Genomic DNA, 17,245 nt, shown 5'->3' with positions numbered 1-17,245 from the left:
TAGCAGAATAGCATACAGACTTCAGCCATATCGTGCCTTGTGATATTTGGTCTCCAAGAAGACAGCTTAGAAGCTGTTAGTACTCAGTCTGACAGCTTTTTAATCCTAAGCAGAACAGGTGGTCACTTTTTAATTAAATGCAAGTATTTAAGAGTCTTTCAAGCTAGCGTTTTTCTGTCAGTACACTTGGCTTTGACTTTATAGTGAAACTTCTGCAGTGTCCTGCACGATGCTATTCTGCTTTGATGCTTCAAAGTTTCCTGGAAATGAGCAGGCAGAGCCAGACCATGATTGGATAAGTGTTCTTCTTGCTACGTTTTTGCTGTAATGTCTTGTTTCACAGTGCTTGGTCATTAGTCTTTCAAGATTTATTTTAGAGGAGGCAGATTTCACATCCATTCATCCAAAATGGGTAGAGACCAAGTGACTCACAGTAGCAGCGCTGGGAATAACTAAGAGCCAGACTTTATAATACCACTTGTCTGTGCGATGATGCAGTTATTGCCATTTCGGTAATATGTTTTTCATTGGGAATATTACATTTCCCTGCTACCAGTTTGAGGTTGGCACTGTATGCTCCAATAATATTGTCAAACTTTCTGAGGTAAAAAGCAGCAACTTAACCTTACCTGGCTATCATGTTAAGACAGTACTGTTCTCTCGTACTGTGCCTTTCTCATCAGCTGCTTATGTCCTGACTCCTCAGTTTACTCTCCCAGTTCTTGCTCTCTGGGAATGCCTACTCTTGCTAGAGGGAGAGAGGGAGGTCCAAGTAACCTGACAAAAGCAAAATTTTAGGGGAAAGAGTGATAAAAAGTAGGTAAGGAAGCTGTCTGCTAATTCCGTGTCCATGTGGTTGGAAATGCATTGTAAGATAAGGAGGTTGCCTTCTAATGAAGTAAGTTAAATGTTGGTAAATGTGGGTTAAATGTTGGTAGCCTGAGGCCTCATAATGTTTAATAACATGTCTTTTGGAAATGAAGTTGTCATTGTGGGAAGGAGTGGGCTTGTGGGTGGTAGTGCCCATGAGCTGAATTACTGATAAACAGAATAGAGTTGTCAATAGCTATGGTTCTTTCAGAGCTGGTAATACCTTTCGATCAGCACTACACAAAATCTGTGAGAAAAACATTTTTTTGAGTCTTGTTTTTAAAAAGCCTTTAAGGCAAAGTTTTATTCTCCATGGTTCCAGTTACTGGTATTAGTAAGTCATCTTAAAGGCAATTCATAGGCTTTCGATCCCAGGCCATGCTTGATCTACAGCCTGTTTAGCTTACTGTAATAAAGAAAATCCAGAAATTGTTGAATACCAAGAAGCTTACTGTCTTACCACAGCTAATTGTTGAGGGCTTATGAAGATACAGACCTCAGCTCAATTTAAAGTTGGTTTGGTAACAGACACTTGATTTCCCTTTTTTGTTCTACAAGATCAAAATGGTTTTTCTACTTTTTAACACCTGTAGTGGATTTCACCGTTTGTCTGTATGGAGCTCGTCAAGCTACAGCAATAAGAAGACTGTGTTGAATGAAGAGAATGAGGTTGAATTAATACTCTTTTTTCTTCTATCTCCGCTTTTGCTGAGGAAGTTGTATATATTGTTTACTTCTCCTGTTGCTAAATATTAGTTTTTATTCCTAAGAAGGCTCTGCCAGCCGAGCCTTTTTTCATAAATCAAGGACAATAATGCAACAAATCATTTTGGGGTAAATGGTGCTCCTATTTAAGTAAGTTGGGGGGAGGGAGTGTTGTGGCTTTGTTTCTTTCCCCTGTCAGTACTTGCGTGGTACTGATGGAAACTAACTTTTAATTTTCTTTTGCTCTTTTTATAGCTGCTAACTTGGTATCCTCTTACATGCTGTTATTTAATTTCCATAGTCAAATACATGCAAAGTCTTCTGTATGTTGTGGGAAAGAAATGTCTGTTTCCTGGTCTGTCTGTTATTCTCTCAAAATAGAGGTCAAACTTCTTCACCTCTGCCAACTGGGAGTAAATACTGTAGGACGTATCTGATAGTAAAACCTGTGTTAGAGGCATTATTCATAAAGCACCTGTCTTTCACCCAGTCAGTTCTGGTTTTTGAAATAGCTAAAATAGCTTTTGTTCATTTGTAGAACCAACCTGTGTATACTTCATACTATTTTTTCATTTGTTGTTTGTCAAAAGCTTGTTTTAAATTAGGCTTCTCCTGCACTGTCCTTTTTTTTTTTTTTTTACCGGGCTTTGATCTTCCCCAACAGACCATGCCACAGTCCCTCTGATTCTGCCTGTGTCCACAGATGTTTGTCTATGGCTGTTGCATCCTATGAGAATTTAACTTTTTTGTTGCGTTAGTTTCTTAGGAAAGCTCAACTAAGTATGAAAGTGTTAGCATTTGTAATGATATAGGCTCAAAGGTTAGCTACCTTGAGTTAGCTGTGCTCTTGAGCATGGTTCAGTGACACAGGTGAGCTTTCTTGCTGAGAAGGTAGGTTGTTTCCAGTGAAGCTATACCTGTTCCTTATGAGTCTTTAGGTGATGACAGAGCAGTGTCATGAGTGCTTCCTTTGTCAGGAGCACTTTGAACATGTGAACACTATGGTATTGATTGTTCGCAAGCTGTTGGATGCTGAAATTAGTTGGCACCTCTTATTACTGGTCAAAAAACTATCAAGGGTTTGGTGTCAGGAACAGCTCAACAGCAGTTGGTATCTTACTAAAATTTTCATAATTTGAATGCAATGTGACTTTGCCTTTAGTGTACTGATACCATTTATTTGTCAGTAATACACCTACTGCAAATTCGTGTTGCCATACTTAGATTGTATGCTACTAGCTTGATAATTAAAGCAAGAAATGAATAATGTTAGTGGCTCGTGGATGAGAAAATGACTTGAGATCAGGGTTTGGTTGGCTTACAGCTCCTTTCCAGCCTTTCTGTAGAATTTGGGCATGTCGCCTGATCTCTCTTCTTCAGTTGTCCAGACCGTAAAATGAGTATGTTACTGTTCTATGCCAGTAGGATACAGGTGTAAAGCAAAGACATGGTATTAGTGTTGAATTCACGTATTTGAAGCTTTAAAATACCCGAGGGATGGTTTTGTTTATTTCCTGTAGCAAAAATGTGTAAAAAGGTGTGATCATAAAATACTTACAAACTGTAGAGTCACTGAATATCTGTTAACTCATCTTTGTTAAATGGCTGTCATAAATCCATACCACTTCTTGTTCAGTGTCTTGAGCTTTTAATCACTGTAAGAGATGGGGAGATGCTGGCGGCATCTCCCTTCGCGCACTGCAGAAGTACTTGCAAGGCAGAGCCTGGGTGGTTGTAGCATCCTTAGGTAGGCAGCACTCTTAGTGGAAAGGAACGTTGCACAGAACTTGACAAAACAGCTCTTATATCTGCTGAGGGTATCTGTGCTCCTGATGTCAAGGGTTGTGCAATGTTGGAGTAGTGTTTTGCAAGATCAGGTGAATCTTCCAACGTTCTCCCTTGCTCCAGGCCTGTCCCTGCTGTCTATTGTGTAAGATACCTTGCTCTCCTTCTCGACCCAGACTCTGATCTCATTCAGTGAACTAGCCCCACGATAAGGTGCACAGCTTTCCTCTGGGAAGTTGAATTACAAAAGAACTTGATGGGTGCTAACCGGCCCAGCAGGAAGGCAGTTCGACCTTTTTGCAGTGGCAGTGGACTGGGGGACAGACATAGCTCCTGGAACTGCAGCCAGTGTCCCAGGGCACTCATTACTGCTTCAAGATTTCCAAATAACAGCAATAGCAAGGTACACTTGTGTCTCTCTGTGACGGACCAGCTTTGATTTTTGCAGGAGACGGGCACAAGCCCTTCTCGAGTGAATACTGCAGTACTAAGATGACTTTACTACTTTGAGGTCACATTGCAGTTGTCCTGAGTTATCAATTGGACCTATTAGCGGGTAACGTAATGTGTCATTACTTTCAGGATATTTCAGATAAATGTTCTTAAGAGAAAGAAACTCTGTGCTCTGAAAATCAGGATTAATTTGTTATTGTTACTCCCAAGCAATTTAAGATGTGGCTTTTCTGTGAGCATTACTTCATTGACCATGGTAGAACAATAAACCAACATTTCTTGAGAAAGAGGTCAGTTTATATAGAATGGCATGAACCAGTGGAGGAAGCACAGAATACATTTCCTTTGAGTAACAGGAATGAATAGGTAAAGTGGGAAAACTTGTTAAACTCAGAGTCTTAGATAAAACATCCGTATGACTACCACCAGTAGTGTGATGTACAAGCTAATATATAGCAGAGGGAAAAAGAAATGAAGCATGGCTATCCTCACATTGATTTCTGCCACTGGTTTTGTTGAAAGAGTAATGAAAAATCTAAAAGCAAGTGGCTTAAATTTTTAGGAATGGATAGTAATAAAAATATGCCCCCTCTAATTTTTAGAGTAGAGGGCATTGTAGACTTTAAATCTCTGTGCACTTGAGGGAAAAATGGTTTCACTACGAGAAAGAAATGAGATTTTTAGAAGGGTAGGTGCAGCCAACGCTGTGTGCCTTTATCTGTATGCTAATGAATTTATTTTTAAAAGGACTGTGATTTTTTTTTTTTTTTTTTTTGGGTGGGATTCCAGTGCAGCTGGTGAGTGTTTCTGGAAGCCTGTGTGCAGGCTTGTGAACTAACCCATAGCTGGTAGTTACATCCCATTTGAAAGAGGCAGAATATGTGCATTAAGCATTGCAATGCAAAAACCTGTATTTAAATTTTTAAGTATTGCTTCTTATTTACGATGAAAAATGTTGCTTTTCAAGGTTGCAAAGGGTGTTCCACAAACCTTTATTTTAACACATACACTTGTAATTTTTATTCAGTCGTGGATAATTTGTATACGCAGCCTGTTGAGCACTCAGTAGGAGCAGCCTATTTTTAACCTTCATTTGTTTATGCAAAACCAGTTGAAACACATCATTAGTTTAATCCTTTCTTCTTTTGTTTCGCACCAAAATTCTCTTACCAGTTCTCTTACCATGTGTTTTGGGGTCCTATTCTTTAGAATTGCTACCAGGTCTGATTGATGAATCATCTGATAAAGAGCCAGCTCCACTCCCAGAAATTGCCTTAGGTAGAATTGTATGCCAGTGAGTCAGCTTTAGGGCAGCATTTTCAAAGGAACACTATATAAATTACACAGTAGCTGTGTGGGGGTGGCTTAGTGTTATGAAAAATCTGCTCTCGAGCATCGTGCGCACACATCAACACAGAGCTGAGTCAACTGTCTTGAGTTAAACTGAGTTCTGGTCACACTTCTGTGGTTTTAAGTGCATGGGTATGTGTGACACTTAAAAGAAAATAAAAAAGAATGTATGGTATCTTGGGGAGGAGATGAACAAGTCCAAAAGACAGCAGTTGTTGAGTGCAGAAAGCGTTGGTAGTTCTACGTTTGTCTGGATGCAGGTTAGGTTTTTTTCTGATAGAGGTCTAATTGGATTGATTAGTTTTTAGTTGCTTAGACATTTTGTTGTTGGGCATGTCTGTATGCGTTATTCGTACTAGAATGTCACTGGTGAGTTTGCTGAATTAAGCGTGTTGGCTTTTAATGGAAAGAAAGGCAACTGGAGTAGGAAAAAAGCATGATCAACACGGAGATGCACTTACAAAGGTTTTTGGTTAAGCTTTGGAAGTGGCCAGAGTCACATCTTCACATCTTCACATCTTCAGAGTTACGTGACTCTGTCAGAAGAGGACATAACCTTAGTCTTTGCCAAAAGTTTTTCTTGTATGATGAAGCGGACTTGTGCATTACAGCCAACTCGTCAGTACCCAGGTCACATGCAGCTTCTGTCCTTCCCAACCCACCATCCTTACGCACAAAGTCTATCAAGTGTTTGATTCAGAGTTCTTGATGGGCTTGCCTGAGTGTTTACATTTAAAAAAAAAATCAACTCTTTTTTTATTAGACTCAGTTGTGTACATTTGTCATTACCTCTCTGACACCTCTGGTTTATTCCATGTATGCTCAGTTACATTGGGTACATGTGAGATAATGTAATCCACTGGTGATGGAAATAATTGTTTCTGTAGGTATGAGCCACTGCAGTCTTTAGTTCCGTATAAATACGAAAACATTCAGATACAGATGAAAATACTGACTTCTGTGACACTGGAGCTGCAGGGTGGTAGATGCTCTGGAAGGATCTCTGTAGTTAGCTGCGTATTCTGAACAAGTAACTCCTATGCAAGCAGTGCAGTTTAAGTTTTCATTTACATAGTCACAAAAGCTTAAAGAAGGTACTTGATGTTATTTTCTGGAAAAATGTAGGTACAGTTTCTCTTTTTTTTTTTTAAATTACAGTTTGTGAATGAATGGCTAGTGGTGCGAGGAGGTAGGTTGTCCAAACTGTTTTCTTTCAATGCTAAAATGGCATTAAAAGACAGTGTTCTGCTAGGTATTTTTTTCATTTAAACAGTTGTTAGAACTGGCGTAAGAAGGTGACATGGTCATAAACAGGGAGAAGAAGTGCTCTGTTGGACTCTGAGTAAGAGGAAATGTGTCAGTAATAAACTAAAGTGACTTCTAACAGCAAGTTGCTATGAAAAACTGAATACTTTTGAAGTAAGAATGTCATATCCACAGCTGCTGAGAAAAAGATGTGGTTTGCTTCATGTGAGTTAGACATTCTTTGTCGTGAATCAGTTTAGTAACACCAAAAATGGTAATGTACAATTAAGGTTAGGGTATCGTGGTGTTTATTAAGTGTTTCAGGCCTTATCGTTTGTTTGGGTGAAACTCATTTCCTTCTGACATTGCAGGATATACAGTTATAAAGAATAACACCTATGGAGAGCAAACCAAACAAAAATATTATGAAGGATATATGAGTAGCCAGTTATTGCTTGATAAAGGGCATGCATGCCATCTTCGATATAACTCTTTGTCCAGTAGTATATATTACTTAATAGCATACGTTCCATTGTGGTTGTTCTTTAGGAAGCTACTAATGCCTGTTTGAATTTATTTTCTTCACTTTTTAATAACTTTTTTGTCTTCAAAAATCTCATCACGGAGCAAACAGCACTGTGAAAGAAACACTCAGTACCCTTTCCTGTGTCTAGTCGGAACCTGCGAGTTCAGGGTGTGATGAGACCAAACAGCAGGTAGCTTTCAATCAGATATGTTTTTTTCTTCTAAAGGGATGGCTTATTGCTTGCCCTCCCCTCCCTCATTTTCCTGCCAGCTCTGGCAGAAAATTGCACTTATTTTCTGGTTTTGTTTTCTGCTGGCTTAGTGAATTGAACCTACCCAAGGAAAGATGAGCCAATTCTAGTGCAAAGGAGGGAATATGACTGTGCAGTCAGGAGTGGGTGATAAAAGAGTAGGGGTTAAAACCCATGCCTGTTAATGGCAGTGAGCTGTTGGACTGGCTGGGCTGTCTCTGCTAATCTGACCTTTAAAATCCTCCTGGATTTTTTCACTAAAGTGCAGTTTTCATAGTGTAAAAATCATTTACACAGGAGTCCACGCTTTGAAACTATGTCCTAGGTAAAGTTGCAGTTAGCTATTTAATGGCTTCTGCATACTGGTGTGTTCTATGTGTGGCTGGAACATAAAATAATTTCTGTTGGAAAAATCTAGCACAGAAGTTTTTACAGAATTGCCTTTTAAAATCAGCACTGCAGTGTCTGTGCATCAGAAAAAGGAGAATGACATTTCTGAGCAGTGTCTAATTAAGTATCCATCTGTGTCTGTAGGCATCAGAGCTTCTTTTTCAGTGCTGTGTTGTTCTCATTTAATAAGAAACTAGTCTTTCTCTAGCATGACCTGGAGATTACCTTTTCTAGTATTGTTACTAGAGGAGTGAGTGGCAAGAAAGGAATGGGAATTTTTCAATATAGTCTTTCTCTGTCTGATCTATAAATTTCTCAAGTAGAAATAAATCAGTACGCTTTTTCTTTCTTTGAGACAAGGCTTTCCTTGGCATAGGTATTTTTTCCTGAACTGTATTCTGCCCTGCAGCAAAGTCTGTTTGAGTCTGTGGCGGGTTGACCCAGGCTGGAGGCCAGGTGCCCCCCGGAGCTGGCAAGGGAGAGAAGATAAAACGAAAGGGTCGTGCGTCGGGGTAAGGACAGGGAGATCACTCACCAGTTCCCATCACGGGCAAAACAGAGTCAACTTAGAAAAAATTCATCTACCTTATTACTGAGCAAATCAGAGTAGAGCAATGAGAAATAAAACCAAATCTTAAAACACCTCCCCCCACCCCTCCCTTCTTCCCAGGCCCAACTCCACTCCCCATTTCTCTCCCTCCGCCCCCCTCAGCAGCACAGGGGGATGGGGAATGGGGGTTGGGGTCGGTTCCTCACACGGTGTCTCTGCCGCTCCTTCCTCCTCAGGGGGAGGACTCCTCACACTCTGCCCCTGCTCCAGCCTGGGGTCCCTCCCACGGGAGACAGTCCTCCATGAACTTCTCCAACATGAGTCCTTCCCACAGGCTGCAGTTCTTCACCAACTGCTCCAGCGTGGGTCCCTCCCACAGGGTGCAGCCCTTCAGGAGCAAACTGCTCCAGCGTGGGTCCCCCACGGGGTCACAAGTCCTGCCAGCAAACCTGCTCTGCCGTGGGCTCCTCTCTCCATGGGGCCACAGGTCCTGCCAGGAGCCTGCTCCAGCGTGGGCTTCCCACAGGGTCACAGCCTCCTTCAGGTGCCTCCATCTGCTCCGGCATGGGGTCCTCCATGGGCTGCAGGTGGAATCTCTGCTCCCCACCATCCTTCCTCCATGGGCTGCAGGGGGACGGCCTGCTTCACCATGGTCTTCACCATGGGCTGCAGGGGGATCTCTGCTCCGGCACCTGGAGCACCTCCTCCTGCACTGACCTGGGTGTCTGCAGAGTTTGCCACGTCTGCTCACTCCTCCCTCTGGCTGCAAAAGCTGTTGCTCCTTTTTTTTTTTCCTTCTTAGCTCTGTTATCCCAGAGGCACTACCACTGCCACTGATGGGCTTGGCCTTGGCCAGCAGTGGGTCTGTCTTGGAGCCGGCTGGCATTGGCTCTGTTGGACATGGGGGAAGCTTCTAGCAGCTTCTCACAGAAGCCACCCTGCAATCCCCCTTACTAAGACCTTGCCGTGCAAACCCAAAGCAGAGTCACAACAGACTTTTTTTCCACCAAGATAAATGTCAAGGTTTGGGGGTTTTTTAGTATATATACTAATACTAAAATTATTGACTTTTTAAATGGCCAGTTCAAGGGACCTGGAGAGTACAAAGCTCATCAGAACAAGTATTTTTTTCACACACAAGGAAACACACGTCAATGTTGACCAGATACACTTCTGTGAAGTTACTAGTCCCTGTGCTGCCTTCTCACTGAAAATGTAATTCACTGATTCCTGTGTGAGAGATCAAATCAGCATGGTTTGAGTGAAGTAAGATCCTGCTTAACAATAAAAAATCTCAAGTCATTGAATAGACTGTTATCAAGGTGGTAGATGAAACATCATTTTTTCTGGCTGATAGATGGAAAGGCAAGTACAGGTGTTCTTACAGTCCTTTGGGAGCTGTTAGGTAGATGATGTTCCCAAGTAGGATGGTTGTAAAAAAAAAAAAGTCTCTACTTCACTTTGGCTGCCGTTTAGCTTTGTGTCCAGCTCTGTTGTTTGTGCTCCCCAGGCTAAAAGGATGAATAGTGCAGACGCTGTTCTGCAGTTATTAGTATGAATATTTAAATACATTTATTTTCGCCAGGCTAATATTCTTCTTTTATGTGTTTGAGCAGCCAATTTTTTCCTTGCATGTACATTTCAAAACTCTTAGAAAAATAGATTTTTCTTCTCAAAGTGCATGGCCAGAGTAAAGCTGCGAGTTACGGTAGCAGGTACAATATATATTCTTCTGTGTATAACTCTTGGCCAGTGATTTAATCATCAAATCTGTGTTTTACTTGCTTGTTTAATAGGAGAGTTATTTGATAATGTAGATTTACAGATGAAATCTGTAGAAATACTGATTTTATTATGGTATTGGGATGTGTTTATGTCTCAGAACTTGTGTATTCATCATTTGGGTTTGTTGATGCTGTGCTGTGGCCTTGGAAATAAATTAGTTCTTACATGATATTTATTGCCTACATTAAATTACCATCTCCAGAAATTCTTCTTCTAAGTTGCTTTCAAGAGAGTTTTACTCTGCAAGTATTAGGAAACATTTCTCTTTATAGATATGGTCCTGTATTTTACAATATGTATTCCTTTTTTGGAACTAAAACATTGGATTTACTGTTTGTTTTTTCTTTCTTTTTTTCTTTTTCATATTTAGCAGACCTAGAGTTATCATTTCCATCTTTCTTGTATTGTTTGATAATAACTAAGCTTTTTTCCCTTAACTGGTGTTTCTCTCCCATAAGTATTTTCATAATTCCCTTGCACCATCCAGCATTTCAAGCATTAGCCTAAAGGAAGCTTCAACTCTATTTTAATATTCTTTATAAATGGAGTTTCAAAGTGGATTAGGGCAGACAGGACAACACTGAGCTTTCCACAGCACCTTTTAGAAGTAGGGAAGTACCCTTACTCTGTGCTGCAGCTGGAGGAGGGAAGCGGCAAACAATTACATACAGGTACCGGCAGCTTGGGATGGATCAGGAAACCAAAGGATTATCAGGGTGCAGAAAAATCTCTCAGAACCATCCATGCTTTCTCAGGCTTCTCAAGTACTAATTGCCCTTTTCTGCAATTTTTTTTCTTGCCTATGCTTTTTTGAAGTGCCATAAATTTATAATTTACTATAACTCTAAACTCATAAACTATTTGTTCCATACCATTCGTCTGCAAGCAAATGTGGTAATTGAAAGATCTTTCATTCTATGTTGAACTCCAAGTGAAAATTTAGGGAAAATGATAAGTATTGACCTCTAAAACAAAATTTCCCTGCAGGTGCTTCAGGTACTTTTGGATTGATGATGTGCAAGTTATCAGTGAGATTAAATAGCTTGGTTTTTGTGTTTGTGAAGCAATACAATTTATTAAATTATAATTTGAGGTAAAATGTAGGATACGGGTGTAGGTGGATACTGTTTCTTGCTTGCAGCCCATACTATTTGATGCTGTTTTCCTGGCAGATTTGAGAGAAGTTAGGTCAGCCTGTAGGTTCTCGTACAACCAGGACTTGGATGGGAGACACTCGAGGGGGACTTGAATGGTGTATTAGATACTCCTAAAAAGTCTTTACGTGACTCACGAGCACGGTGGCTCTCTGTTGAAAACAAGTCGGTGTTAACACACAGCTGATGTTTCTACAGACCTTGCCTGTAGATACCATAAATCCCGTGTCCTTGACAATTTAGTATCACTTCATGGCACTTCTGGTAAATACATCTTTGGTACGTGAGATCTGCTGGCAGAGTGGTTCCACTGGAAAAGGAAGGTGTTTGTAGTCTTCCTCTCTAATATTCAGCAGCCACTCAGTTTCAGCTCAGTGACTGCATTTCTCCTATGTCATGTTGGTACTGTAAGTTTGCAAATTACCATTAAAACATTGACATTTTGTAAGGTTGAGGTCCTATTCAACTGATTTCTCATAGATATGGAAGCTGAACTATATTCTGGTCTGTCCAGGTAGGTGACTACTAAGTCTGGGAATTTTGAGGCTGGCATTGTTCATAAAGGCTAAAATTATCCATTAAAATATGTCCTAGGTAAAGAAGTTTAGCATATGTTGCTTATAATATATTGATTTAAATTTTATAAATTAAGAGTTTAGAAATATTTTTATTCTGATCTGTTTTGATTATTCCAGTGAGGTGCACCACATTTAATGTGATTCCAGTACCATCTTTCATGGGTGTATAAAGGAAGAACAGTTTGGTGTAACAGGATGAGTTCACCAGGAAAAAGTAAATGAAGAAAACAATATGATACTGAACCATACTGTCTGTAATTGCAAGCAATGAGTTGTTTAGGTAATACTGTGAAGAGCAGGATTGAGTTATTTGGGGTAAATTATTCTTACTGTTCTGTTCTTGTGCAGGCTGCTGTATTGCTGAAGTCCATATCTTGTTCACCCAGTCTTCCAGACCGTGTGCTTCATGCTTTGAAACCAGGAGGACCTTGGTGTTCTGAAATGAAGATGGAGGCAGTGGGAAAAGCAGAAGAACTTGTTGATTCAGAAGTTCCACCAAAGACTTCTGAAAAGCAAGAGACTGCTCCTGATGAAGATGGACCTATAGTACTTGAGACACAAACTCAAAAAGACAACGTGCCCACTGCAGCAGACTCTGCAGTGCTCTCTTCAATGCCTTGCTTACTGATGGAACTGAGGCGAGACTCCTCGGAGTCTCAGCTAGCATCTACAGAGAGCGATAAGCCAACGGGTGGTCGAGTTTACGAGAGTGACTCTTCCAATCACTGCATGCTTTCCCCTTCTTCCAGTGGGCATTTGGCTGACTCAGATACATTGTCTTCCACAGAAGAGAATGAGCCCTGTCAAGCTGAAGTTGTTGTAGAGGGAGACCCTTCTGCAGTGTCTGGGGCTGCAGTTGGGAGGAAATCCAGGCGATCCAGGTCCGAAAGTGAAACTTCAACAATGGCTGCCAAGAAAAACCGACAGTCTAGTGATAAGCAGAATGGTCGAGTTACCAAGGTAAAAGGTCATCGAAGCCAAAAGCACAAAGAAAGAATCCGGCTCTTAAGACAGAAACGGGAGGCGGCTGCTCGCAAGAAGTACAACCTGCTGCAGGACAGCAGTACCAGTGATAGTGACCTGACGTGTGACTCGAGCACGAGTTCATCAGATGATGATGAAGAGGTTTCAGGGAGCAGCAAGACAATCACTGCAGAGATACCAGGTAGAGGATGTTTTTTAAACTGAACTGTAAGGCATCTGACATCGTTTCTCAGCTGTCATGCTAAATTAGATGAGTGACACTTGAGAAAAACCAGGACAACTGCAGCTCTGTGTAAATTTGAAGACTGCAGTATATTAACAAGACACGGGCAAATTTTAGAATCTGTTCTGAGGTTTCAGTGCACTTTTGCACACCAACAAAGCATAGAATTGGTAAATTGGAGGAAGAACTATCTTTGAATTCTGGAATTTTCAGATCTTTTCCTTTGTAAGCCTATATGAACTCCTATCAGTGCTGTCAAATCCCATTAGATGGTGATAATCTAATAAATATATTCTTAAGATAAGTGACCAGCTTTGCTTTAATATATTAAGACCACAGCTCAGCAGCTGTGTTAGAAATAACGTGGCATACCTCTTGCCCTTGTTACAGTAAGGCCATGTTCGCTGTTGCACTTACGCTGTGCTTTCAGCTCTATGTTTCAGTGCATGACAAACCTACTTAGCCTTATTGTAAATTCTTGCAGATTGCAGCTGGTCACCTATTTCAGAACGTAAATATGAATTTGTTTATGCAGGTGCCCAAGCTATATCCAAACCTAAATTTTCAACAGTTTAGATGAAGCTGTTACCATTTCCCTATGTCATAAGGATCTATCATTTCTATACTTTTAATTTCCTGGCACGTCCGTGTTAAGATTGAAGGTAGCAAATTATAGGGATCTTCTCATGATTTTATTAGCAGAAGAAAGATTAATTCTTCAAGTTTTTTGTCTGCTGAGTCTTTGTTATTCAGCCCAGGTGCCGTGGACAGGATTTTGTGTGAACTATTCTTGCAGCGTATTATACCATAGAACCGTCATCATATGGCAATCAAAAAATAAAATCACATAAAAATAAACTTTTTGGCTTGCCAATTTTTACTGGGTTACACGCCTTTTTGCTGCTTGTGCTAGAAGGTTGGGGTTTTTTTTGAGAAAAATACTGGCTTACATGAGGCAAGAACATTTAAAGGAAAACGGCAATAACTAGTGTTAAATTGCTGAACTAATGTTAGATGAATTATTTAAAATATTTGCAGCAGATTTTATAAATAACTGTTTTAACTGACTTCAGTATGGTGAATGATTCTGTCACCATGAGAACTGGCATTTTTCCCACATATTGCTAGGAAGCAGGTTGCACAAAGGAAGTTCATGTTTATTATTAGAAAGTCTGGGAAAGACATAGTTGTCCTATAATTATTGTGTAGTAAACTTCTAATAGAAATTCTAAAATTATTTTTACCAATTTATTAGTTAGTCAAACTTCTAGCTTTCATAGTTTTGTGCCTTCTTTATTTACTATATTTACACTTTGGGCAATTAAAGCCTGATTTAAAGACTGTCAAAGACGACCATTTCAGTGAGTTTTGGGACAGATTCCTCCCCACCCCTAAAAAAACCCCAAAACACACAAAATAAATCCCCTAGGGTGTATTTCTTTTTTTCAGTCATAAAAGTACCTTGTCACCCAGAAAGGCATCACATGGTTTTTCAGATCTGCCAGGATTTCTGACTTCCATTGCAGAGGCCTGAAACCACTCTAGGGTACTTTTCTGTGTCACTAGGCTCTTCTGTGTTTGAGCTCTCAGTCTTCACTGTGAGATGCTTGCAGTGAAAAGGTCCAATTGTAGTGCACGAAAGAACGTGATGATTTAGTGATGATTACACCAGGGCCCAATTCTACCTGTGATGCAAGATGTGGGGGTGCAAAAACCATCCTGAGGAACAATGACCTTTATTTTTTTTTCATAGCATGTATCATCTGCTTGAAACTAAATTTAAGACATTAAAAATTTTGAGCTGTCCTTTTGGAATTAGGCGCAATGCGTACCCGACACATTGCGGTTTTCCTTTAAACGGAAACAGATTTGGTTTGTGGGAAACAGTCTCCAAGTACAAGAGAAAAATACTCTCTATAGAGATAAGAACAGGGTTGGCCAAAAATGCATCCCATGCTACTTGTGGGTTAATGAAACGTTGTGGTCTTCACAGATGCAGTGAAGCTCTGAGTCTCAGTAGGACTCCCAGTGCTCCGTCGCAGTGGTAGGCTCACATGCCAACTGCGATCCCTCTTCTTGGAACTGGCAAAGTGCTTAACCAAAATTACTTTTTTTGACTAGAAAGCCATTTTAGTGCACTTAGCATTACACTGTGAATATCCTCAAAATTTAAGGAATGAACACATAGTTAGAAAATAATACAGGGTATCAAAAAGCATTATTGGAAATTCAGGCCATGAGTGTCCTCTGCACACAGTCAAAAGCTAAGAGATTTAACTTGATACTTGAACTTGAGCGTCAGGAAACTACAATGTACCTGTCAGAAGGACATAAGTATGAAAAAATTTTTGCCTTTACTTTTGAAAAAAGTCTGCACGCAGAACAGTTTTACAGGTAGCCAATGTTCCTCTTAGGCTTACTGTATTTGGACACTTCAGCCTTAGCGTTGGTTACTGTCTCAACATAGTTAATTATTGGGACTGATTTTCAGATGTCTTTTGTCTGAAAAATAGTTTTGCCAACAGAGATGCTCTAAAACTTTTAGTGACAGTTAATGTGGCCTTCATGTACGAAGGTTATACGTACTCTGGTTTTTCATTTTATACTGACACATGTAGCATTGGAGAAGACAGTTTACTTGTGCACGGTCTGAAAATTGAAGTGCCGCATTTGAGAAGACAGTCTTTCATGTTGTGTAACTAAACTTCTTCCATTTTAATAGTGCAGGTTTTTTGGGGTTTTTTGTTTTGGTTTTTTTTTTTTTTTTTTTCAAACCATCCACATCACTGGGTCTGAAATATGTTTGGCTAAATTAGCAAGGTAAGGGAAATGTTCATGAAGCTGTGAACTGAGCAGTTGTGAGGGTCAGTTCTCTCTGCTGAACTCAAATGTTACGTGGATTAAAATACTGGCAGGCTTGTTTTTCTTAAGAAAGATTGAAGAGTAAAGAGTTGAAATCTTACTGATGATAATTCAATACAAATATTGTGAGCTCAGTAGGAGCTAAGCACAATGTATGTTATGTTAAGTTATTCTGAATGCATTATATGTTGTTAATTTACATCTGAAAATACAGGTTCAATCTAAATTTCATGGGTGCTGCCGAGAATCTGTTCATTGATGACCTGAGCAGTTAGCATCTTGGGCTCTTTAATTCAGGGAATGCCATGATTTTTGAATTATTGCAGATGAGGAACAATTTCTGATCTTTTAATGATTGAGCCTCTCTGTTGGCATTTGGGATTTTACCATTCTTAAACACCAGATAGCATTCATGACATAAGAGGATGATCTTCGAGTCCTGAAATAGGTTCTGCTAGACCTGCTGCTGTTGAAAGTTTTTCCTTTAAACAATTTAAAATTTGAGCATGCAAATTAATTCTGAATGAAATTGGCACGAGAGCAAGTCTGGGAATAAATATTTATTTCTGTGTAAACACTTTCTTTGGAAGAAGGAAGGGGTTTTTAAAAATTCAAATATAATACAAAAATACTGGTGTTTCACCACCATTGTGCTTTCTACAACTCAGAAAAGTCTGAATTGAAGTAGGAGCGAGACATGTTTTAGGCTTTCAAAAAATCTGTTAAAATGTTTGAGTCTTGACATTAAAGAGGTGTTGCAGCTCACGTTTTAAAAAAGAAAAGGATTTTTAATATGTAGAAATCGAAAGATAGGGGAAGAGTGTGCGTGAAGGACTCTCAGCCAGGTTACTTTGTCATAAGAATTATGGATAGACTTTGGATGAAGCATCTTGCAAGGGATGAATTTGGTTGAAGTAACTCAGAATGACAGTTACATAAGAATGGGGGCGGGGGGGAGTCTGTTCAGAGTGATTTGCAGTAAGATACACATTTGGAAATGTTGTGTAGCATAATGATATGGAGGAATCAACCATTGCTAATTAGAATTAAGATGTGGCATATTGTCCTAAATTGTTACATTGTCAGACTTCCTAAATTAAATAACTTTGGATTTGGTTGTTATTTAGTTAATATTTAATAGATGCCATAAAGAGAGAGCATTGGGGCATTTCTTAGGTTCTGTTTTGCAGGAGATATTGTCTTGAAAATAAGATACGAGTCTTGGATTGTGACCCCTTTGTAACTGCAGATTTCTTTGCTTTTTAACTTGGTGTAACTTCCAAAACTATGGAGCGTGAAGTTCACAGATAGCAAAGGGACCGCTTAGATAAATGCTGGGCTTGATTTTCTTTTTAACCCTGGAGGTCACCAGTAAAGAAAAGATCAAATAAGGCTTGTTGTAAGAACTCCAAGGGAAGCATTTGAAACATTGATTTGCTGTTACTATAAATTGCAGATATACTATGAATTATGCCTTTTAAAAATAGTGTTACAGGGTAATATATATTTCAATACATAGTCTCTTCAGTTTACAA

The 17,245-nt window shown here is 39.8% G+C and overlaps 1 protein-coding gene across 2 annotated transcripts in view; it reads left to right on the top strand.

The window, feature by feature from the left end:
• The window catches only part of ARK2N (arkadia (RNF111) N-terminal like PKA signaling regulator 2N), a 44,432-nt gene that overhangs the window by 4,385 nt on the left and 22,802 nt on the right, over window positions 1–17,245 (top strand). For both annotated transcript variants that reach the window (XM_054809188.1, XM_054809189.1), the window contains exon 2: window positions 11,990–12,806. In XM_054809188.1, the coding sequence (XP_054665163.1) occupies window positions 12,083–12,806 (724 nt within the window). In that variant the 5' untranslated portion in view covers window positions 11,990–12,082. The remainder of the gene's footprint in view (window positions 1–11,989; window positions 12,807–17,245) is intronic.

The sequence above is a fragment of the Grus americana genome, chromosome Z (genome assembly GCF_028858705.1).
Source record: "Grus americana isolate bGruAme1 chromosome Z, bGruAme1.mat, whole genome shotgun sequence".
Taxonomy (NCBI): Eukaryota; Metazoa; Chordata; class Aves; order Gruiformes; family Gruidae; genus Grus; species Grus americana.
This window is presented reverse-complemented; position numbering and strand designations above follow the sequence as displayed.